The sequence below is a fragment of the Cavia porcellus genome, unplaced genomic scaffold, assembly GCF_034190915.1.
Source record: "Cavia porcellus strain 051 isolate PalLab524CR breed Dunkin Hartley unplaced genomic scaffold, mCavPor4.1 scaffold_17, whole genome shotgun sequence".
Classification (NCBI taxonomy): Eukaryota; Metazoa; Chordata; class Mammalia; order Rodentia; family Caviidae; genus Cavia; species Cavia porcellus.
The window spans coordinates 66,878,958-66,903,024 of NW_026947500.1; the positions used below are offsets into that span (position 1 = coordinate 66,878,958).

Here is a 24,067-nt window from a genome sequence, read left to right on the forward strand (position 1 = left end):
CCGCGGGCAGCGCCGGACGCCACCGCCACTGCTTCGGCTGCTTGGCTGCGGGAGAGCAGAACAAACAGCCCTGCCGCCGCCGCCGCCGCCGCCAGCGCGCTGACGTCACCGCGCACTCGGCGCGCGCGGCCCCGTGCCGTCGACACCGCCCAGCGTGCGCGCCCCCGCGCCTGTCGCCCGGAGTTAGGACGAGCTTGGGAGCGCTGGCGGGAGGAGGTGAGTGCGGGGTCGGCGGCAGCTGCGCGGGGCTGCCCCGGAGAGGGCCCGCCAGGACCCCGGAAAATGATTAAGGGGAGCCTTTAGACGTAAGGGGGATCCCCGCAGACCCAGAGAAGGAGCCTCGCGGACGAGAGAGGGAACCCCAAAGATGGAGGGGGCTCAGGGAGACGCGCGCAGTGCAAGCTGAACCCACTGAGCCTCAGGCGGAATCGCAAAGCCTGGGGCGCCAGAGGGGCGCCGTCCTGGCGGGAGGGATGCGGGCTGGGACTCCCTGGAGCGGCGACAGGAAGGCGACAGCCGTGGGGACGCACTGGCCCGAGGTGAAGTGAGGGAAAGGTCGGCACAAGCTGTCCCCGGCTCCGGCCTTAGGAGCTGGAGAGTGGAAAGTCCCGACCTCCCAGCCGAGGGCGCCCTCCCGCCCGCCATCCCCGACCAGTCCCCTCCTCCAGGACTCCTGCTGCGTGCCCGGACAGCTCTAGGCTCTGGAGCTTGCAGAGTACCCCACCTGAAAGACGAAGATTCTGATAAACTTCGGGTAGGTTGGTGAAATGTCAGGAGGAGATTAGGGGTAGGGCTCTTGAAGCTTAATGTAATTTTTTTTTTTTTTTTGAGACAGGGCTTTACTGTCCAGGTTGCCCTGAACTCGCAGTGAACCTCCTGCCTCAGCCTCCCAGGTGCTGGGATTACAGCTTTATGTAATTTTACGAAGAATGTTACCCTTGTTCTTTGCAGTGAGCTGTCTCCAGTCCCCCGCAACCCCCCCCCCCAACATCTTTTACATTTTGAGACAGCCTCAGTCCCTGAATTGCTCAGACAGGGCTTGGACTTGCCATCTTCCTGCCTCAGCCTCCCAGAGTGCCAACATTACAGGCGTGGGACACCGTGCCCGGCTTGATTTTGTGAATGTTTCCAAACTTCTGCCTTGAACCTTCCTCTCAGCAGTTTCAGTTCCTTTTTTTCCCTCTCCCCCTCACTAGGTATTGGGGATGGACCCCAAGAAGACCACCACTGAGCTATACATCCCAAGCCTTGTTTTGTTTATCTTGTTTCAGTGCTGAGGATTGAATCCAGGACCTTTGCACTGAGCTACATCTCAACCCTTTTATTGTTATTACTCCGAGACAGGGTTTCTTTAAGTCACTTAGTGACACCAGCTGGGTTTGAACTTGTCACTGTCCTGTCCCAGGGCACAAGAGTGATGGGATTACAGGTGGGTGTGTCTTCACAATCAGCTCCTTTATTTATTTATTTATTTTTATTTATTTATTTTTGTGCCTGGAATCGAACTCATCACCTCACACCTGCCGGGCAGATGCTATGTCACTGAGCTCTATCCCTGGCCCTTGGCTCACTTTTTAAAAGTAGGAAGCAGGCGGGGAATGTAGGTTTGTGGTCAGAGTGCTGGTGTGATCCACAAGGTCCTGGGTTTTATCCCCAACATCTCAGATTTTATAAGTAACAGAAAATTACCTGACAGCTCCTCCTTCCTGAATACACTGATAAAATCGGACACTAGTGGAATCCTCGTATTAATGCCTGTTTATGACCCACCAAGGGCAGTCCTAAACTACCAGTGGCTCCTAACCCAAGTAAAAACTAGATTTTATCCACTAGCAAAAGATTGCCAGGAATGGAAGAGGTCACTTTAAAACTTCCTGCTACCCAGGTGTTGGTAGTTCACATCTGTAATCTCAGCACGAGAGCCTGAGGCAGGAGGATCCCCGGTTGGAGCCCAGTCTGGGTGATTTCATGACACCTTCTCTCAAAATGATTTTTTGTTGAGCCAGGAATTTAGCTCAGTGGCACAGCCCCTGCCTGGCAAGTGCAGGGTCTTGAGTTTGATTCCTGACAAAAAAAATTTTTTTTTGTCTTTTTGCAATAGGTTCTCACTGTGCAGTTCGGGCTGGCCTTGAGCTCACTTTACAAAGAACTAAAAGCAACCCTCCGGCCTCAGCCTCCTGAGGGCTAGGGTTACAATCACGCGCCACCACCCCTGGCCTGTAATCCCAGCACTGCCCTCGGGAGGCTGAGGCAGGCGAATCATTGCATATTTGAGACCAGCCTGGGCTACTAAGTGAGTGCATGGCCAGTCTGAACTGCATAGTGTCTCAAAAATATAAAAACTGCCTCAAAAAGATTTTTCATATATATATATGTATAAGGCCAAGGATTTAGCTCAGCGGCATAAGTGCCTGCCTGGCCAGCATGAGGTTGTGAGTTTGATCCCCAGTATCAAAAAAATAAAAATAAGCAAAAAAAATACAATAGTAACAGTGGTAACGGGGATCATGAAAGCATTTTAGTGCACTAACAAAAAGGAACATGCGGGGGAAATGAAGCGTTCCCATCTTTTTTCCCTTGCCCTACGAGAATGACCGGGTTTGTCAAAGTTTACAGCTTTGATAGGTTTTCTTACAGTAGTATGCTGCCTGACAGCAGCTAGCTGTGTATCCCCACGGAGCCTCGAAAGATTGCCCTGAATTGAGAATTTCTTCATGTGTAAAATACCCTACTAGATTAAAAAAAAATTTAGTATGAGAAAACAAATGTAAAATATCAAGTTAAGCTGGGTGTGGTGGCACACATTGTAATCTCAGCCCTCAGAGGCTGATGCAGGAGGAGCCCTGAGGGCAAAGTCAGAGTGAGCTCCAGGCCAGTCAGGGTTACACTGGGAGACATCTAAAAAAAAAAGACAATCTAGTTATTCATTTGCATATCATTACATGCTGAAATAACTTACGTATTGTGCTAAATAAAATAGCCTCATTTTACCTGCTTTGACTTTTTTCTGTCTTTCTTTTTTATGGGTAGCGGGCATCGAACTCACAACCCCACACTTGCAAGGCAGGCACTTAGGCCGCTGAGCTAAATCCCCAGACTCTGCTTTGACTTTTAAAATACTGTAACTGCTGGAAAATATAAAATGTCCTATATGGCTTTCTCTGGGGGGCCAGGTGTGGGGAGTTGGACCCCGATCTTTCCGGCTGCAAGCACACAATACCCCTCAGCTCTGCACCCAGGAGCCCCTGGCATTAAACTTCAGATGAACTCTGCTAGCCAAAAGAAGAGAAAAACACCCAGCCCTAGCATAAGTTTATTTATTCTGTGTATGTTTGTTATATATAATTAGTCAGGTTGTTACAATGTAAAAGCAACTGTTCTGCATGTGTTGCTTTGTAGCAGGCTTTAAAAAGCATTGGCCTCATTACCCATGAGCGATCTGCCCCATGGGAGCTGGCACCCACCATATCCTCTGAGGGAATTAGCCATTTCCCTAGCGGAGTGGTGCCTTGGTTCACAAACCTAATTCTTTCCACGATTTGGGCATGGAATTCATCCCATGATTTGGGTTGCAACTGAATTGCCAGCAGGTAAGCACCAGAGTCACGGGAAGAGTTAAGTTCATGAACTGAGGTACCGCTGCTTGTATGTATATTTAATTCATTCCCAATTTTTCCATAATAGTATTACAGGCCAGGTGTGGTGGTGCACACCTGTGATCCCAGTGCTCATAAGGCTGAAGCAGGAGGATCTCCATGAATTTGAATTCAGCCTGGGTTACAGTGAGTCCAAAGCCAAATTAAACTACATAGTAAGACCCTGTCTCAAAAAAAAAAAAATTACAGTACATGTCTTTATACATTTCTCACTTGTTTTCCCATACTCTTGGGTGTTTTTGTTTGAGACTGGATTTCACTGTGCAGTTCAGGCTGGCCTTGAACCCACTACAGAGCCCTGCCTGGCCTCGGATACATGGCAGTCCTGCCTCAGCCTCCAAAGTGCTGGGGTTACAGTCATGGATTATCATACCCAACGTTTTTTTTTTTTTGGTGTGTTTTTGTCTTGGGTACCAGGGTTGAACTCGTGACCTCACACTTGCCAGGCAGGCATTTGTGCCACTGAGCTAAATCCCTGGCCCCCACCTTGTTTTTGTAAAGCGGGGTCTCACCGTGTAGCCTAGGGTGACTTTAAACTCACAGTGATCTCCCTGCCTCAGCCTCTCAGTGCTGGAACCAACTGAGGGGCTGTTATGGCTTATGTCTAGATGTCCCCCAAAGCCTCATGTCATCATGGGTGGGAGTTTTTCAGAGGTAGTGGGATCTAGTCTGTGGTGTTGGGATCCAGGGTGTAGGACTAAGGGTGCATGTGCTGCTCCTCTAAGTAGCCTGGATGAGGTATGAGGAACAGACAGAGCCTCCTGCGTGCCATGCACTGTTTTCCCACTGCAGTGCCCTGTGCCATTTCCCCCTCTTTGGAGCCAGCCAGCCAGCCACAGACTGAAACCTCTACACACTGTGATCCCAGCAAAGCCTTTTTCCCTTAGCCTTGGGTATTGGCTATTTTGTCTGAGTCATGAGGACACTGATTAAAGACTGAATTTTAGTTTCCTTTCTGTGGCATATTCCATGCAAATCTTGGATTTATTTTGAAAATGCTGCAGATTGGATCCAGCATCTCTCACAAGTTAAGCACCAGTCCTGAAAAAAATAAAAAGCCGGGCGTGGTATACCACTCAGAGGCTGAGGCAGGAGGATCCTTGCGAGTTTGAGACCAGCCTTGGCTACAAAGTGAGCTCAAGGCCAGGGTGACCTGCACAGTGAGACCCTGTCTCAAAAAGACAAAAACAAAAAAACGTGAGTCCTGTCACTGAACTGCAGCTCCAGCGGCTTAGTCTTCAAGTGTCCTCCAAACATGCCACTTTTCCACAAGACTGCTCTGAGACCTGTGAAGACCCATGCTGCTTTTCCAATGAGAAAAAGAAGTCACTTTGGGGTGTTTTTTTTTGGGGGGGGGGTATTTTGGTATGGAATAGAATTGAGAGTCCACAAATAAACTCACAAAGCTCTGCTGAGTTGGCTTTTGAAAAGTCTCTTCTATGGATCAAATACAGAATGGAATGAAGTCCTTCCTTCACAGAAAGCATGAAGTAAACCATCCTGATTTTGATTTAGGAGTGGCTTCCTAGATATGACATCAAAAGCATGAACAACAAAAGGAAAAATGCAGGCGTGGTGGCACACACCTGTCACCCCAGCACTCAGGAGGCTGAGGCAGGAGGATCACTGAGTTCAGGGCTAGCGGTGGCTTTGATCTCAGGGTGATCCTCCTACCTCAGCCTCTGGCATGCTGGAAGTACTGACACGTGCCACCAAGCCCATCTTCGCTGTCCACTTCAGAAAGGTTCATTTATCTCAGTGCTGGACCCCGGGAATGCACAGACTGCTCCATGCCTGCCCCCAAAACTCTGCGTTTTGGTTTCTGGAGACGGGTCACACTATGTGGCTTCTAGCCTGCCTCGGTCTCCCAGGTGGAGAGTGGAGCACAGGTGCTGCTCGAGAAGTCCCTGGACTATGCTGCCCCACAGCCAGATAAACACCCAGAGAGCATTCTCCAGACCCTTTGTTTTGCTAGACAGGGTCTCACTGTCTAGCAAGGTCATTCAAGGCTGGCCTTGAATCCCAGCAACCCTCCTGCCTCAGCTCCTAGTGCTAGGTCGACAGACAACCATCAGTATCCTGCAGTATTTCTGCAAGCCAGGTAATTCATTACCCATCCGATGGGGGGTACACTACAGAGGCTGGAAAGCTCACTAAAATCTAGATCCACTGCCAGGCACATGGCTCAGCAGCGCAGTGCCCCCTTGCAAGCATTAAGGTTGTGACATAGATTCCTGGGACCAAAAATATTTAGATCAACTAAATGATTGACTCAGGATTTTCTCCATCTTCTCAGAGGTAGTGATTGACCCCAGGGCCTTTGCACTGAGCTACCTCCCGCCCTCTTTACATTTGGGAACAGTTGTGCTGTCACTGAACCGGGGCTGGTTCTGCGGTGTGGCTGTAGCTTCCCATACTGCAGGGATGGCAGACTTATGTCGTGGAACCTAGCAACTTTCCCTTGCTGCTTTAGGACAAAGTGCTGTGGGCTGAGGGCGGCTAAGAGGACTTAGCCATCCCGAAACTGAGGTCCTGGGTTCAATGCCAGCATAAAGCTGTGGAAAATGGGCTTCCGGGGACCAAGCTGACCCTGCAACATGGTCTCACTACACACAGCTCAGGCTGGCCTCCCAAGAGCTGGGTTTATTGGCCTGTGTTCCTGTGCTCCGCTGCCCAGGCCAGGTGCTGGTGACGCTCAGAGAAGGTGAGCAGAAATGATCCAGAGGCAACGTTCTATTGCTTCCCAAGCCGTTTATTTCAGTGTTTAGTTCTAACGTTAACTTCTCCATACAGGTTTGCTTGGCATCTCCAATGGGCAAAGGACCCCATTTATCTTAGGACAGTCATGGCGGCGGCTGCACCAGAGTGCCTGCGCCCCTGCAGCCTTCCAGCTCCCTCCTGGTGGCCAGGCCAGCACTGCTGCACCTGAGGGTGTGACCCACCTTCCACACCCCAGCTCCTCTTCTACAAGAAAAGGTCTTCACCCACAACAGGTCTCCTTAATTACAGGTAGTTCCTAGCTATGCGGATTTAGTTTTCCATCCATGCGAGTGACATACTATTTTCTTTTTAAATGAATTTAAGCAAGATTAACTCAGCTTAAAGGAAAACAGGAAACAACAAAAACAGAAGCCCCGAGGACTGTGGAGGCGGAATCCAAGTGGGTTAACACGAGCTGGCAGCACTGGTCAGGGGTGCAGCCTCTGCCCCAGCAATGCCCAGGCTGAGGTGGGGGGCCCGGCCGGCAAGGCAGCAGCCTGGTGCAAGCCCATCTCTGAGGCCAGGGCTGAGGGCCCCACCCCCAGCACCGGGGAGGAAGCACGGAGGATGCAGGCCAGTGAGCCCTGGGCGGAGCAGGCGCTTCCATCCAGGGACCCCACCTTGGAGCTCACTGCTGGGATGCAGCGACAGCTCGCAGGCTGCAGCAAGTACCACCAACAGGCTGGAGCCGGGCAAGCCAACTTCCTAAGACTCTTTTCTCAATCTATCAAAGAACGGGGAATGTAGCACACAGTGCAAAGGCCCTGGGTCCAATCCCCAGTACTGAAGGGGGCGGGGAAGCTGGGGCCAAAGTAAGTGCCTAAGTTAACAAAGAAAAACACTGCGCGAGCAGGATCCATTTCTATCGCTGAGCTGCTCCTCACCAAGGGAAATGAAGGGGGCAAACACAGGGGTGCCCACCAGGTTCAGCCTGGCCTGCCGCCCAGAGTGCGCAGTGGAATGTGCACCCCCAGCTCCGGCCCCCGCCCAGCCGGGAGCCCTGCAGTGGGGGGCTGGGTGGCCAGCCTCCACCCTGGCATGACTACAGGGCACCCAGCAGCCGCCAAGCCCTGCTCGCCAACCCAAGGGAGTGGGCCACAGACCTGTCGCACCCTGAAATGGAAGGCAGTCACTCCGTGGGAGCGTCAGCTCCGGCCTCGGCATCAGTTTGTCCCATTTCTGCCTCCACAGCAGTGGGGGCAGGAGGGGCAGCGGCGGCGGCATCCTCTGGCCCTGCTGCCTGGGTCGCTGCCTCCCCGCCAGCCTCTGCTGCCTCTCCGGCGGCCCCGGCCCCGGCCCCAGGGTTCTCCCTCTCAGATGCTGCCCCGCTGGAGGCCGCCTCTTCCTGCCCTTCAGGTGGCGGTGGAAGCAGCGGTTCGGTGGCACTGGCCCCTGCCTCGTCCTCGGCCACGGGCCCTGCCCCGTCCACGGCCCTCACTGCCGCCGTAATCACCTCCTCCAGGACCTCGGCTGCCACCTCCTCGGGCGTCTCTGCCTTCTCTTCGCCCAGGTTGTCCTCACCTTCTAGTTCGGGGTCAGCGCTCTCACTGGTGAAAGGGTCCTCGCCCTGGATGAGGAAACAGACAGGGCGGAGATGGGCCGGGAGAGGCTCCTGCAGAGGTCACTTTTGTACTTTAGGGCCACTGACACCCGTGACTCCCATCAAAGGCTGCTCCTTCGTATTTAATGAGAGAGACTGGACACAAAGACGGTGAACCTGCCGGAGGTCAAAGTGACTTACGAACTGTCAACATTAAAACCCAAAGCCAAGTCTGACTCGCTCTCAAGTCAGACTTTATGCCAAGATTTTCTCTGCTCTGGCAGCAAACTACAGTATCACCCCAAGATCAGGAAGGAAGACTGGAGGTGACGCTGGTCACAGAGAGTGCCCTCAGCACGTGCACAGTTCTAGGGCCTCCTTCCCAACAGCTAGGGTCGGCCCTGGACAGGCCTGGGCTGGTCTTCAACTCTCAACCCTCCTGTCTCAGCCTCAGGAGCCCCCGCCCGGCTCGCAGGGTTTGTGAGCAGCCTCTCACCGCCACGAGCAGGGCCCCGGCGGACAGCAGCCAGCCAGGGCGCGTGCCAGTGGGCACTGGCTTAGGGAACCGGTGAGCACAGTCCTTGCCTGCTGCATTCCATGTCCTGTAGTTTTCCAGGAGACCCGGAGATGCTGCACCCCGCCCCGCCCCGCCCTGCATACAACCCCCCTCCCTCCCCCTCCTCCACCAGAGCCCACCCTGTCCCTTGGCGCGAACCTTGAGGTACTTTTCCAGCATCTTCACTATGTGTCTGTTGTTCAGGACACTCTTAGCCACGTGCAGACTTGTCTTCTTGAACTGTTCCGCAGCCAGCTGCAGGAGACCCAAACATGGGCTCTAAGAACAGCCGAGAAGCAAGGACACAGAGCCACCAGCACCCACCAGGTGCCCCAAGGGGCAGGTGTCACCCCTCGTTGAGGCAAGCCTAAAGTGCTGGGCCTGAGAGGGCACCAAGCACCCCTGGAGAGGCAGAGGACACAGCCCCGCAGGAGAGCTTGGTGGTCTCACAATACAGGAAGGCAGACCATCGCCACCAGGCGCCCTATGTGGGAGCCAGCTACTCATGAACTGTACGCGGTACAGCCTCAGTAGGGAAAATGGGCAAAGGTCCTCAGGGTTGGTTTTCTTTTTTGGTCTTGCTGAGTCAGGGTCTCGCTGTGCAGTCCAGGCTGGCCTTGAGCTCCCTCTATAGCCCAGGCTGCTCTCGAACTCGCAAGCGTCCTCCTGCCTCAGCCTCCCGAGTGCTGGGATTGCAGGCGTGGGCCACGGCAGGCTCTCAGGTTTTGCCCTCCTGGTGGTAACTTGGTTGTTAAGCAGGATGCCGTTCCTCATGGCTGCCTGAGAGCCTGTGCACTCACACGTTACTAATTCCTTGCTTTTTTGCTGAGTACTGGGAAATGGGCGGGCAGCTATTATAGTGCTGTGTGCTAGTTGGGAAAACTAAAGATCGGAGACATCAGAGGAGAAGGCTGAGGACAACCAGCGTGCTCGCCCCTCAGCACCCGGGCTTCCTTGGTTTATCCCTGGCACAGACCCCAGCACCTGCACGAGCAGAGTACCCCCGTGTCACCAGGGGCTGGCTCCCAAGCCCCGCAGACAGAAATTCCAGACACTTGCATCCCTTACATCAAATGGCTGGCTGGCTGGCTTTGCTTTTTAGGTACCGGGGATCAAACGAGTGACCTCGCTCGCTAGGCAGGTGCTTGTGCCACTGAGCTAAACCCCTCTCTCTTTCTGTCTTTCTTTCTAACCCTTCCTGCCTCAGCCTCTCAAGTGCTAAGGTTACAGGTAAGTGCACATTTCTCCTACACTTCCGGTGACACAACCTAAAAAAGCTAACACTGCGTCCATAGTTAATGCAGCCCACAGTTCACGGAATGACACAGGGGCACTCAGGGATGATAGCCAGCCCTAGCCCTGATCTGACTTTGCTGGCTTCTGGCTTAAACACTTAGCCTCAGGCCAATCAGCGAGCTAGGACACAACCAGCCCAGGCTCGGCTCCTGTCACCCCAGAACCTGCAGTTTGTCTGGTGATTCACAGGATGCTCACAGCAGCCCTCCAGCTATGGGACTGGGTCCTTTCTAAGCAACACATGTTTTCTGCTGAGCAGCACATTTCTCGGGGATGGGTGCTCAGGAGAGGCCAGGCCGGGCCTCTGCTTCTTAAGCAGCTGGGGCCAGAGGTGGCTCACCGGACCTGGCTCCCACTCTTAACAAAGCTGCAGGACACCAGGCAAGCCAATGCCCTGCCCTAAGACCCTCAAGCAGGGAAGACAGAGGCCCGCGCCTGCCCGCCGGCCCGCGGCAGGGACTCACCCTGCGGTTGTGGTTGTGGTCCACAGAGTGCAGGTGCCGCTGGAGGAGCTGGTGCTGTGCAGGGATCAGCATGTCGCAGGCCAGGCAGTGCGCGGCCTCAATTCTCTTGAAGAAGTGCTCCTGGCCGATGCCTGTGGGGAGCCGGAGTGATGCCTCCCTCCCTCCGTTGCCCAGCAAGGCCCGCGCCCTCCCTGCTACTCTGCCTCGCTGCCTCCCTGTCTCCTGGGTCAGGGTCTCACTATGCAGCCCGATGGTCCTGTACCGACCGCATAGCCCAGGCTGTCTGTGAGTCCTCCTGCCTCGGCCTCTGGAGTGCTGGGGTCACAGGCATCCCCAAGAACTCCCTCGACACCCTCAAGGTTCAGATGGACGGAATGTGAGGCCTGCAGGCCTGCCTCTCTACGTGAGAATTTTACAGATTTCCACCCTGTCCAGTCCTCTCTTTGTACCAAGGGATAAGAAACAGCCCGCTGGATATTGGGCCAGGCTCCGGCCATGCCTGGGCTCTTCCCCCAGGACTGGACTGGGCACCCCCAGCAGCTGAGCCAGGGATAGAGCCCAGGGCCTCACTGTAACTCGCTGAGATTACAGGTGTGTGTCACCACACCCCGCTGAGGGTCCAGCCAATGCCCTGTGTGATGGACAGACAGCTGATAGCCACTTGTAACACCCAGCTGACCCAACTCTGTGTGGTGGCAGTGCAGAAGGTCTGAGGATTGTTGTCAACATTTAAAGGAAAGCCAGAGGCAGTGTGCTGCTGACTCCTCAGAAGCTGTCAAGCAGGCTTCCCTGATAGGAACTCAGCTCTTCCTGTCGTGGGAGGAGCTTTGGCCCTTGTCCCTGAGGATGGCGGTGCTTCTTTTTGGGGGGGGGGCTCCTGGCCCAAGAGCAGGACCCTCAGCCTGCGAGCACAGCTCCTTCACCCCACTGGTAGACTTTCCAGCTCCCACCGCTGGCCTCTGGGCCTTCCCAGCACAGACTCACAAAACAGACTCATGTGAGTCACTGTCATCGAGTCTAGGCCTCCAGCTGGACTCAGGCAGGACATTGCCATGGCATCCAGGCCCTCAGATGGACTTTTTGGGCCTCCAGTGTGACACAGCCTCCCACACTCCTTTGCAATTCACTCCCTGGGTGACGAGTACTATAAAATGACCCTGTAACTTGTGTCGCATATTCAGTTGTCTCCCTGGCACACCCTCGTGGCAGCACTTGGAATTACCCACATTGTGGGGGTCACAACCCACCTTTGAAAGGGTCTGGCTTTGGCTTTGGGCTCTCCTTTTCCATCAGCTCCTGCCGCCGCTTCTCAATCTTCTTGTTCCTGTTGACAATGTACTCCTGCAAAGAGGAGACAGCACCCAGTGAGATGAGGACAGCATCCTCGAGTGCCGCCCAGCGGCCCAGAGGGCCCCTCAGCTCCAGGACTCCTGCTGTCCCTGCGATGCTTGGACACACTGGAGCCTCACCTGGAGGAACTCCACCGTCTTGTCGGGCAGTTTGGTGCTTATAAACCGCAGTGTCTCCTTGTGAAATTTGCTCTGCAGGTGTTTCTGGATTTCTTCATCTTCAAAGCTACGGAACTTGCACACAGAACAGGCAAACTGAATCCTGAAGGAGGAAAATAGAAGGTGGCGAGGTGGGGGACACAACTCATTCCTGGGTATGGGTGAAATGGAAAAGGAAATGTGATTTTTGCTTCTTTGCTGAGACAAGCTCTCAGTATGCTGTTTGGGCTGGGCCTTAAACTCGAGGCGATCCTCCTGCCTCAGTCTCCCCTGGGGATTACAGGTGTGTGCCTCCACGCTTGACCTCAGGACGCGTGACCTCTAAACTAGCGCAAGACTTGTAGCTTCTAGCAGCAGCAATTACGCAAGCATCTGAAGAGCACAGCACAGCCCTGCAGGCAGCTCAGGGCAGTGACTCACGCACCAGCTCGGCGACATTCCGTCTCTGGGGCAGGCCCCTAACAGAAAACCCAGGGTGGTGACTTTTGTAAACTGTGGACTCTACAGGCCGGCTGACTGCCGTGGGCCCTATTAACTCCTCAGTGTCTCCCTCAGCTGAGTCTGCCTGCAGCCCCATTTATGGCACCCCAGTTTTGTTTCAGTGGTGCTGGGGACTGAACCAAGGGCCCCATGGGTGCTAGCCAAGTGCTCCACCTCCCAAGGCCACTGCCCAACCCCCACACCTGGCTCTGACATGACCAACACCCTGGGACACTTTTGCAGATGGGGCCAACAGCAGCGTGCAGATAACAGGAAGGTCTGTGCACAGGGCCTTCTGAAGATCCCCAGGCAAAGAACACACTCCTCCCTGCTGTATTTCACCGCCTCTGGGACAAGCGCTAACCCTTCTGAGACCTGATGAGGGTATTTTCAAGAAAAGAAACAGCTAGGCCTGCGGGTGGAAGCCTGTAACCCCAGCAATTGGGAGGCAGGGGCAGGAGGATCGATAACAGTTTGAGGCTGGCCTGGGCTACAAAGTGAGTTCAATGCCAGACTGAATTATAAAGCAAGATCTTATTTTAAAAAGCAAACAAGCACAGACAGAAAGCCAGGCACTCTGCTGGGGTGGCAGCTGGTGGCAGTGGCCTCCCGAGCACACACAAGGCCCTGAGCCTGTCACCAGGACCAAAACTCAGTTGGTCAGGGCCTCTCCATTTCCACGCAGTGAGGACAGATCTAACCTTCCCAGCTTTTATCTGCTGAAAAACCAATTTTGATGAGTTTCTGTACCACATTACTTAGGAAAACATAAACTTGAGTTCTGGTTTCCCAACCTGTTTCTGGCACTACTGGCAATACTGGGGACTGAACACAAGGTCTCTGCACTGAGCTACACCCCCAGGTTTCCATACTTCTTCAGACAGGGTCTGGTTTGGTCACTACACTGCCCTTTGGGTTCAAAAATCACAGTTCTACCCCAGCCTCAGGAGTGCTAGGACTATGGGCCAGTGGGATCATGCCCAGTGGTCAGTATTTTTACCTAGGCACTTTATGGGCAGGGACCCCACTGTCCTGTTTGAGTGTTAAGGTGCAGACAGCCCTGAAAGTCACAGAAGGAACTCTGCGCAGGGAAGCAGCTGAGTGTGGTCAAGGCCTCGGGCACCAGATGCTCCCATGGCCACCTTAACTGCACAGAGGACCCTCCACCACAGAACCCAGGGAAGCGCATGGTGTGGTCACACAGCCCCTTTCTACTTCGGCCTTCTCGGACGCTTTTTTCTATCACGTTAGAGACTGAACCCAGGCGCCATCTAAACCCACCCCAACACACCCTGTTTTTTCTGAATTTCTGAGTCAGGGTTTCGCAATGCCATTGAACTGCCTGGGTGGGATGAGGACTTTGGCCCGCCGGCCCGCCGGCCCGCCTCAGTGCTGGCTGATGGCGGGTGCCTCTCTGCCCAGCCGCTCCGTACTCTCACTCAAGTTCCAGACAGTATGCAAATGATAGGGCATCTGCATGTTTTCTGCCTATGTCGAACTCCTGAAGTAGCTTAGATATGGACCAAACACCAAGGCACCTGTAAGTGAAGATCAGGTTTTAGGGTGCCAAATGCTGAATCTGGGGAGCGGACACCCTTCTGGCCTGCTGGGTATACGTGGGCCCTAAGACCCACTAGCAAGGGGAGTTTTCGGGCAAGAACAGAAGCCCCACGTTCCCTGCGTCCCCACTCCCAGCTCTGCCGCCTTGGTCCCCGAGCCTGGTGAGGCCGCCTCACTCCTGACGCCGGAAGAAGCCAGGCCCCTGCACCAGGACGGGTGAGCACACGACAGCCTGGGCGGCGCTGGGCCCAGCCCGCTCGGTGGGGTTCCGTGCCCACCCTGGCTGCCCTCACCTATCCGCGGCCCGGTCCCGTGTCCTGTCCCTCCTCCTCTGCTTCTCTCGCCTCTTCTTGGCCTCCTCGTCCTCCTCATCCTTCTCGCCTGTAACAGAGAAGGCCTTCAAGGCGCTGACGGGAGTTGGCTCAGACCCTCACGGGCTGCAGCTGGGCTGCCGCACCCTGCGCCTGGCCTCGGCCTCCACGGCACAGCCGGTCCAGGACGCCCCAAGGCACCGAGGGGTGTGGGTGTCAAAGGCTCCTGACGGACAGGGGCCTTGCTGAGGCCCCAGAGGAGTCGCCTCAGTCCTGCGGCTGGCTGGCAGGTTGCCAGCGCGGCCTGCTGTCGGGCCCCAGCCTGGCTGCTGACCCTGTGCCCTAGCACTGAGTGTTCTCCCACTGTCACCTAAGGAGAGCAGCTCTCTCCAGGCGGAGGCAGCAGCTGGCAGGCTCACAGGAGTGCAAGCCGCCCTGCCGCCCTCTCCCCACCTCTAGGTGGGCCACGATGCCAGTCCCCGGTGGCCTGGTCTGAGCTAGGGCCCAGCAGGATCCACAGTCCTTGCTGGCCCGTCCTCTATCTTCTGTCATAAAAACTGCCAGCCCGGGGCTTTGCGCTCTCCCGGGCCACACGGGAAGCAATCCTGGAAACAAAAAATGGGAAGAGACCCGTTGGTCCTCCCGTGTGCCCTTGGGGCCAGCGTCCCCGTGTGAGGCCAGGCCGGCCTGAGGCCGGGATGCTGAACATGTTGGAGAAGCATCTGAACTGTGACCCCTACCCCTGAAGCCAGTCCCGAGACTGTCCCACGAAGATGGCGACCGGCGGGCGCTGCTCAGAAGCCTCTCAAAAGGGCGTGTGGGACTTTTGGCAAGAGGTCACTGCCTGAAACTATGACTGCTGTTTAATAGCAAAGTCATCCCGGGTAGGTAGCAGGACCTGTGCGTAACAAACACGTCACCTTTGCTTTAGCATTGACCCGCCTGCACGAGCTGCTGGACACTGGAGCGGTCCCGCACTACGGACGCAGCTGCTCCGACATGGGGCGAGGCTAGGACCCTCCCGGACACAGGGCCGGCCAGCGACGGACAGGCCAGGGAACAGCAGCGGCGGGACCGCGTCTCTAGGTCCCCGAGGGTACAGCCCTGCGCTTTCTGGCTGCTCACTGTGGGCCTGTGGGTCCGCCTCGGCCTGGCCAAGACTCAGAGCGAATAAAGGCTCCTCTCCGGGACTTTGAGCCTGGTCCCGACAGGCCACCCTGCTATGCCCCAGGCCGGTGGGTGTCTTGTCCCACTCCCGCGTAGACTATAGCTGCCAAGAGCCCCAGCACAGAGGCAAGAGCACAGCTCTGGGCTGCCAGTGGGCAAACTGGACACAGTGAAACCCAGGAGAGAACACAGAAAGCTGCACTGAGCAGGGGACAGAGAGGACAAACTAGACTGACAGCCCATCTCTCTCAGGTACCCGAGACCCCTTCTTTCTACCACCAGTGTCAGACACCAGGGACACCCCTCCTGCCCCGCCCAGCCTGAGTGAGGCGAAAGGGCTAGTTTCCAGCAATGCTGCCTTGGACACTGGGCACGCCTGGGGTGACTGCCGTGGCCACGGAGACCCAGACCCACCAAGCAGCCGCAGCCCTCTTCCACCCCGAGTGACAGGCTCCATGCAGGCCCCCTCGGGCTCAGAAGCGCCCTGCCCCACTGGGCTAGGAGCTGGGCGGTGCCCCGGGACAGCCACTGAGCAGCAGTGCGGACACGGGTGATACCTACCTCTCGGCCTCCCGGCGTCGCCGAACTCGTCCTCCTGGAAAAAGCCCAGATCAAGTCAGACACAGAGGCATTCTTAGAATTTCCACAGCTGGCCCAGCCCCCTTCTGCCATCTGTGTGTGGCATGGCTGGAAGACCTAGGGTGCTAGGCCTTCCAAACACAGGCACGCTGGGGAGGGAAACGCTGAGGGCCTATGCCTGGAGCCCGAGCCCCTGTTACTACTTCTGGGCGCCTTAAAGACCAGGACGAGGACCGTTTGGTCCCCAGATCACTGACCTTCCTGTACTTCTACCACTGGAACACCTGCCTCCTGGAAAATGCATACCCACAGTTCTGCACCCCAGAATGCCAGATGCCGTCTATCAAGAGAAGGCTAAGACATTCTGATTTGTGTCAGAGTTTTTTTTGTCTGTGTCCTGTCTTTTTAAAGACAGAGTCTCGCTATGTGGTTCAGGCAGGCCCTGGGCTCACTTTGTGGCCTAGGCTTGTCTTGAACTCACAACGATTCTCCTGCCTCAGCCTCCTGAGCACTGAGATGACAGAGGTGCGCCACCATGCCCAGCCTATTTTTTGTTTTTTAAAAAGAAGTCTCAACGTGCAGCCCAGGGTGGCCTCAGGCTCAAGGCAATCCTCTTGCCTCAGCCTCCTGAGTGCTGGGATCATGGGCCTTAGCCACAACTTATTTTTTCCTTTTGAGACAAGGTCCCATTATGTAACCCAGGCTGGCCTTAAACTCATGGATGGCAATCCTCCTGCATCACCTCTGGAGTGTTGGGATTACAGGTGTGCCTTACCACCCACTGACCACACACCTCTGTAATTCCACCTTTCTTGATTAAAAAATGGACTTTACCAACGTATGTTTGTATGCGCTCAGCATTCTAACAAATGAACTGAATCCTAACTGAAAATCTGAACAGAGCCAGTGTCTCAGGCAACAAGTCCAAGATTAAATTAGCAACCAGGAGAGTCTCAGATTCCCAGTCTGAATCTGGTGAATGGGGAGCAAGAGGAACTGACAACAGCTTTCTCAGGCACCCAAGGCCTCCAGGCCCTGACCCATCATGGGTCAGCACCTGCAGACAGTAAAGAAAGCAACCTCCCCGAGATGCCGAGATGCAAGGTACCAGGCACTGGGCAGGTGCTCCTTTCAACATGGGACACGAGGACTGAGAGGTGAGGACACAGGCCAGCTCCTGGCACACAGCCCGTAGCCAGTGACCCTCTGGTATGGTGTGCCAGCCTGTATTTATCATATTAAGCTGCCAGACCCAACACTGCAAGGCCACAAGAGAGGGTGGGGAAAGTGCTGGAAGCCTTTTTAGGAAGGGAACAATCTCTGCAGTCGCAGACTCAGAGATCCAGCTATAGGCTGTGGTCCCAAATCCACTCAGAGGTACACAGAGTGGAGTGCACTAGGAAAGCTGTTCCCACCCCTGTGAGATTCCATAATAAAGAAGGGCCTGCAAGACTAAAGGGGCTGACCCGAAAGGGGAACTTACACCCCGCATCTCTTCATCTCCTGACCGGAAGTCACCAGCTCCATCGTCTGCCAGACACAAAGGGATAGGTAAGGTCAGCCTCTGGGGCAGGCGTACCTATTTTGCTCTGCTCTCCCAAGCTGTGACTTGGGTGACAACCTGTACGGACCAAGGGACGATGGGAAATGCCACCCTAGTAACTGTGTGTGGACAGCCTGGACGGCCCAGGGAGTACCCCAGGCAGGGAACTGGCTCATCTCACACCCACCCGGCCTGCTGGGCCCCAGGTGTACCGTTGTCCGAAAAATCGCCTTCGCTGTCAGCGCGAACCAGTTTGGCATCCGGCTCCTCAAACAGAGGAAACTGCTTCCGCTTTCTGCCCACACTGTCAGGTCCAAAGCGCTCAAACCCTCTCCTCCTGGGCTATAGACACAAGCACATCCCATGTTCCACCTTCTCTGGAGCAGTAAGACACCCCGCAGAAACGAAGAGAACTCGCAAGATCAGAGAACAAAGGCAGGAGAAAGCTGAACGCAGTTAAAATTTAAAGCAAACATCCCTCTCAGGGGAAGCAGCCCAACTGTGAAAGGCTGCTGATGTGAAATGTCCAGGAACAGAGGAGCCAGAGACAAAAGCAGATAGGGGGCTGAAGGGGACCAGCGGAGGAACGGAGGGCAGCTGCGTGTCGCTGTGGTTCTCTCGGTTGATGCACTGGATTGTGGCAACAGAGGCACAATTCCCTAAACTTGCTCAAAGTGGAACCCTGACCTCATGTGAGTGCATCTTGCAGGATATAATTTCACCTCAATAGAGCGAGCTGTTGAGGAGAAGCCAAGGTGCCCGCGGAACACCGAGTACTCACCCGTTCTCTCATCCGAGCCTGAGACCGGCCACATCCGTACGGCATGGTGCTGTCGTAGCCCCCTGCCCCCTGCATCTCCATCATGCCGTAGTCAGGCGCCATGGACTGGGAGAAGAGGGGTGGGGGCGGCCTGCTTGGGGAGGGGCCACCCAAGCCCCGGCCCCCCATGTAGTTCAGCTCGTTCCAGGAGGCGGGGAGGGGTTCGGCGGGCGCCGAGGGGGGCAGGAAGGGGTCACTGCGCATGAAGCTGCTGGAACTGCTCCGGTCTTGGAAGCGGCCCGGGCCGGGGCCCGTCCCTGTCCCTGGGCCCTGGCTCTGGCCCCGGCCTCGCATGAAGCCATCAAGGGAGCCTCGCTCCCGGGCTGGGTCCCTGCAGTCACTGTACTGCCCACCAAAACTGCCATTGCGGTCGGTCCCCAGGTCAAAGTCATAGTCGTAGTTGTAGCTGGGGCGGTAGGGGTTATGCTCGGGCAGGCAAGGCCTGGAATCGTAGGACTCGTATGGCTGGAAGCGGAAGGAGCTAAGAAGGAAGGGACACTCATCAGGTGTGGCCCGGACCCCCCCCAGGCCACCCAGGCCACCCAGGCCGACGCCCTGCCCTCTTCTGAGGCCAGCTGAACACCTCCCACAAGGTGCCCCTCAGCTTTCCTGCCTGCCACGTCAATGTGCAAAAGGCAAAGCAGCCCAACACCCCTCTAGACATCACTGAATGAAGGGTGCAGCACCCCTGGCCACAGAACCGAGACAAGCGTGACACAGAACTAAGACATCTCAGTCCACAGCTCCAGACACCACTTAGGAAACCAGAGACTTAGGGAGCTCAGCAGCCCACCCCCCACCCCAGACGGCCCAGCTTGTCCTGCCGCACTCAGGAGAGGCGAGACGGAGCAGATACCCATCCCCATCTGTGCATCTGCGCTGGCAGGGGTCCCCCAGGTAAGGGCTCAGATCCATAATCACCTCTCCCGGTCCTGCATGCCCTCCCCACCGCTGCTGCTCCCGCCCCTGCCTCCTTCCTTGGACATCATGTCCAAGCGCTGGTTGATCTTGGCAATGAGCGAGTCAGAATTGTCGTTGCATGGTTCTGGGCCGTAAGAGGCCATGTGCATGGAAGGGCCACCGGCTGCCAGGCCACCATCACTGGCTTTGGTGGCCTCCCACGAAGCGGGGCCATAGCTGTAGGTCGCTCCTGCGGTGACGTTGGTGCTCTGGGCACCATAATAATTGAAATTGTCATAACCTGTCGGAAGGAAGAGGAAAGAGATCAGATTTCAGCAGCCACAGGTGCACAGCACCCACCAGCCACTGTAAAGGACAAAGTTCCCAGCACCCAATGCCGCGGGCACACACCATGTATGTGACCAGCCGAGAGGCAACAGGAGGCCAGAGGGATAGGAAGCCTTGACTCTGAGCACTGATTTTCCTGGGTCGGACCCTACAACTTACCCCGCCCCGAGCCAGAGGCACTGAGCGCCCCACAGAGGAAGGCTGGGCTGCGGACACCCTGCATGACACCCCTGCTGCCATTTCTTCTGAGGCTGGGCCAGCCCGGGCTGGCCTCTTCCTCACAAGGAGCCAAGGAACTCGCACAAACTCCCTCGGCCCGTCCTGTCCGCCCACCTTCAGGACAGCTACCAGCACTGCGCCTGGACCCCACAAAGGGCTTACCTTGCCAGCTGGCCACGCCACTTCCGTATGTACCTGAGGAGACATAAAAACACACAAGGGCTTCATAGGCAGAACACGAGTGCCTGGAACCGGGGTGGAGGGACAGGAGCCACCTCGCTCTGGAGGAGCCGGGCAGCCAGGCCACTGCCATAGCAGTGCTCAGAGAGCACCGGGGACGCATCTTGCTGTTCTCCTTTCCCACAGAAGGGGCCAGCACCTTCTGGGTTCCCTCCCAGGTGAGCCCTGCTTCCTCCCCTGGGCAGGCAAAGAGAGCTGTGCCCTCTGGAGAAGCCAGCTGGGAGGCCAGCCTGGCTGAGGCCCAGGTTGGGCCCTAATAAAGAATCAGCTTGCACCAGAAGCCAGAGCTCAGGCACCATCAGCCACTCTAACAAGGCAGCAACCAAAACTCCCATCTTCAACGGAGCCTCTGGGACACAGGACACTGATGGGCCGGGCAGCAGCCCTGCTCCCAGTGGTGTTAGGGCAGCCCCCAGGCTCCTAAAACAAAGGGCACCATCTTCCCCTAAAACACTGGCTGGCAGAAAGCAAACAAGAGATGCTGCTATCAGGGAGCACCTCCAAACTCGGGAAACTCTCCATCTGAACTCTAGGGCAGAGATCAGCGACAGCCCCAGGCCACATCCAGCTCACTGCTCCTTTCAGTACAGCCCTCAAGCTAAGAGTGGGTTTTACATTCCTAAACAGAGGAAAAAACACCGGAAAGGAGACCCCACGATGTAGGTACACCATGGATGGAATTCTATGTACCAGCTAAATTCTTTAAATCTAAAAATACCCTGGGAAGTTTATTAAAGGAAAAACTGCACTCTCAAATATTTATCTACAGTATTAGAACAAAAAAGCTTTTGCAAGACACACCATTGTATGACACATGGAAATGAGGACGAGACTTCAGGGTGCAGAGATAAGTACTAGCACGTTATCAACCAGTTTGTATCATCTGTGCTGATTGTGTACTAGCTGAAGACATGGACTACGCGACCTAGCAGAAGAAATGTTTGCAGGCCCTTGGCTTGGTGCTGCCATGCCAGGGCCCTGGATCGGGGACCCAGTGCCTCACTCATGATGCAGATCCCACTTACCCTGAGTGTTGGCAGGTCCAGCACTCCAGGCCCCATATCCTGCAAGAAGACAACACTGTTAAAGAGTCTGTTCACAGGGGCGGGGATTTAGCTCAGTGGCCTAAGTGCCACCCTTGCAAGCCCTGGTACCACCAAAAAAAAAAAAAAAAAACAAAGTCTATTCATCCTAAAGCTTCTAAGACTAGAGCCAAGACCAGCACTACAGATTATTGACCAAGATTAATGATGTCACCCATGTACCCTTGCTACCATTAAATCAGTATTACCTAAACAACTATTCTTACAGTCTTACTGGTTGATCACAGTTTGACCTATGTTGTACCCGTGTCATGACTTTGCTCTACAAAACTCCCTTCGAGAGGTGGGCTTCCTTGGCTACCCATTCGGGACCCCTTTCTGTCTCTCTGGAGCTCTTCCTATTCCCCATTTGTTTTCTTCAATATACGGTAAACCTAAAAACAAAACAAAGATTCTGTTTTTCAGGCCAGGGATACAGCCCAGAGGCACAGTGCCTGCCTGGCAAGCACAAGGTCCTAAATACAAAACAACATCCACCAAAACACAAAAACCAGTTCTGCTATCACACTAAAGAATGGGGCCTGGAAGCTCGGAGACACTAAAGGGCTGGCCTCACAGGCGTTAGTGTAACCCAGCACTGCCTGCACTCTCGCAGTCACCCCCATCGACTGACTGCAGCATATTACTCCACCAGGCTGAGTGGAAAGAAGGGGGGGGGGTTGGGCTGGCAAGTGAGTCCTGTCCTCATCCACAGGGAGCCTCAGCACAGAACCCCCATTTCAAACTTCAATCTACAGCTAAGGATGGCACAGGCAGACAGAATCCCCCAACCTTTCTGGCCCACAGAAATGGAAAACCAGCTCAGACTGCTGCAGGGGACACCCCATCACTGGGAACGTAACTTGGGTAACTTGGGAATTTAATGACGTAAAACCATGGCTTTTTGGGTTTGACTTCCACGAGATATTTAAATCCCTGCAATGGCTTCCTGGGCCTTTAAGTTCCAGGGCCTCAGCCTGGCCCCCAGAGACCAGACTGCCCTCCTACCCCTCCAGGCAAGCATGTGTACATCACACTTTTTAAATTTCTAAGTTCCTAGAGCCCAGCACACAAGTGGGCAGTCAGCTGGCTGGCCATGCTGTCAAAATGACTCCATTATGAGGACCCCAAGATGTGTCCTCATCTCCCTCGCCAGGACCCCCACCACCAAGTCAATGCCGGACCCAGCCAACAGCACATGCCATGGTCCCTGATTGCCACTCAGAGAGGACAGAGCAAAAGCTCACAAGCTAGGGGACCTGACCCATGGTCCTGCTGTGACTCACATTTCCCCTCTGATCATCTCTAAAGGTACAACAACAGAAAAGTAGCAGGCAGTTCTAAAAGTGACCAAACTTGGGGCCTCCTTGTGAAGTACTGAGCTATCATTCACTTAATCTCAAAACATTTCTGGAAATACAATCAGGGAGGCAGCAGTATCTTAATCTAAAAGAAAGAGACTGCAACTCTCTAGGGGTACAACATGACGTTTCTGAAAAAATATCTGGTAGGGAAAAAAGGAAAAAGAAATAAAAAAGAAAACTAGTTTAAAAAAAAACCTGGTAGGAAAACCAAGAATGGGAGATCTAGCCAGACCCTGAAAAGCTTGAGGTTCTCAGTTTGATTCCCCAATCCCTGCCTCAAAAACAAACAAAAAATTCAGGCTTTGCTGAATATGATGGAGCACCAGTAAGGCCAACACCCCAGCAGGCCGAGGCAGGAGAATCCCAAGTTTAAACCCAGCCAGGGGAACTTAACGAAAGGCTGTTTATAAATTTTAAAAAGGGATGGAAATGTTGCTGTGTGCTAAGGGTCTGCAATCAATCACCAGTAGTGAGGAAGGGGAGGCTGCCCCAGGATCAGACGGTGTAGGCTATTTTTTTTTTGGGGGGGGCTGTCTTTTTTGAGACAGGGTCTCACTATGTGGTACAGGCTCCCCTGGGGCTTACTTTGTAGCCCAGGCTGGTCTCGAACTTGCCACGATCTGCCTGTCTCAGCCTCCCGAGTGCTGGGGTGACAGGCGTGAGCCACCAGGCCCGGCTCCGGTGTAAACTATTTATCCCCCACCCTGTATGTTAATTATTCCGCGAATCTGGCTCTCAGCACGATGCCAGGCCTCCAGGGAGGCTGCGACTCCAGAGACAGGAAGTAGGTAGGCCCCACTACAAGGAAGTCTCGGAGACCAAATGGGAAAAAGGGCACGTTGCCTCCCACGGCAACCCATGGCTCCTCTAGGCCACCGTACGGGGTGACCTCAAAAAGAACCCGAAAACACCTGGTTTCCGACTTCGCACGAGGAAATACTTCCTCTCCAGTCCTACCTCGTCCTACGCCGGCCTCGTCTCCAGCGACCTATGCCTGCACGAGCCCGGCACATGGCAGGCGCCCGGCGGAGCCCCGGGCCAGCCTTGCGGGAGGCCCGGGCCGAGCTAACGCCCCGAGAGGGAGCGCATACTGCCCCGGACCCCGACTTGGGCCGCGGCTCCTGCCGCGCGCTGAGGCCCCGCCCCCGGCGCCGCCATTTTGTGGCGTCCTCGGTAGAGGAAGGCGGGACAGCATACGCCGAGGGCGCCGGCGCCAGGTCCAGCAGCTTTCCGCCGGCGTTTGGGGACTGCACCGCCCGAGGAGCCCCCGAACCCCACAGCTGCGCCAGCCCCGCCCGGCCCTGTTGGCCAATCCGCTGGCGGCGCCCCGGGAGCGACTGCGCGGAGCCCCAATGGGGAGCGCGCGCGCGCTGCGGCTGCCTCTCTACAGGGCCGCTCTGCAGTCGCGGCGCTCGGGCCGAAAGCCCAGGCATGCAAACCCCGCGCGGTGGCGGCGGCGGCGGCTTCCTTCCCCCGACAGCGCCTTCCCACCCCGCGCCAAGGTGCCCATACTGACCTCCGTAGCCCTGGTCCATGTCTCCGACTGAGCCCGCCAGCCAACCCTCTTTCCAGCCTTCCACAGGACGCTCGCGTTTAACGTACCTTCCGCCGCCCGCTACTGGAAGACTAGAGGTGCGTCACTCCTCCTGCACGCTCCCATTGGCCGGCCTTCGA

At 55.5% G+C, this 24,067-nt stretch overlaps 1 protein-coding gene and 1 long non-coding RNA gene across 3 annotated transcripts; one reads left to right on the top strand and one right to left on the bottom strand.

The window, feature by feature from the left end:
• Window positions 1-196: 196 nt before the first annotated feature.
• LOC134471033 (uncharacterized) lies at window positions 197-2,990 on the top strand. Its single transcript, XR_010040370.1, has 2 exons — window positions 197-754; window positions 836-2,990. It is a non-coding gene; the product is annotated as an uncharacterized LOC134471033 (long non-coding RNA).
• Window positions 2,991-6,387: 3,397 nt separating this feature from the next.
• Window positions 6,388-24,027, bottom strand: Akap8 (A-kinase anchoring protein 8). Of its 2 annotated transcripts, none has more exons than XM_003461780.5 (14): window positions 23,910-24,027; window positions 20,973-21,011; window positions 19,870-19,902; window positions 19,162-19,441; window positions 18,202-18,721; window positions 17,633-17,762; window positions 17,361-17,407; window positions 15,860-15,893; window positions 14,114-14,201; window positions 11,742-11,883; window positions 11,520-11,613; window positions 10,273-10,403; window positions 8,672-8,767; window positions 6,388-7,983 (listed from the first exon to the last, which is right to left on the bottom strand). In XM_003461780.5, the coding sequence occupies exons 1-14, from the start codon at window positions 23,926-23,928 to the stop codon at window positions 7,546-7,548; spliced, it is 2,091 nt and encodes a 696-aa protein (XP_003461828.2). In that variant the 5' UTR covers window positions 23,929-24,027; the 3' UTR covers window positions 6,388-7,545. The 2 variants fall into 2 exon arrangements, with proteins under 2 accessions (XP_003461828.2, XP_023422396.2); XM_023566628.2 differs by lacking the exon at window positions 23,910-24,027 and adding an exon at window positions 23,351-23,491.
• Between the last annotated feature and the right edge of the window lie 40 nt (window positions 24,028-24,067).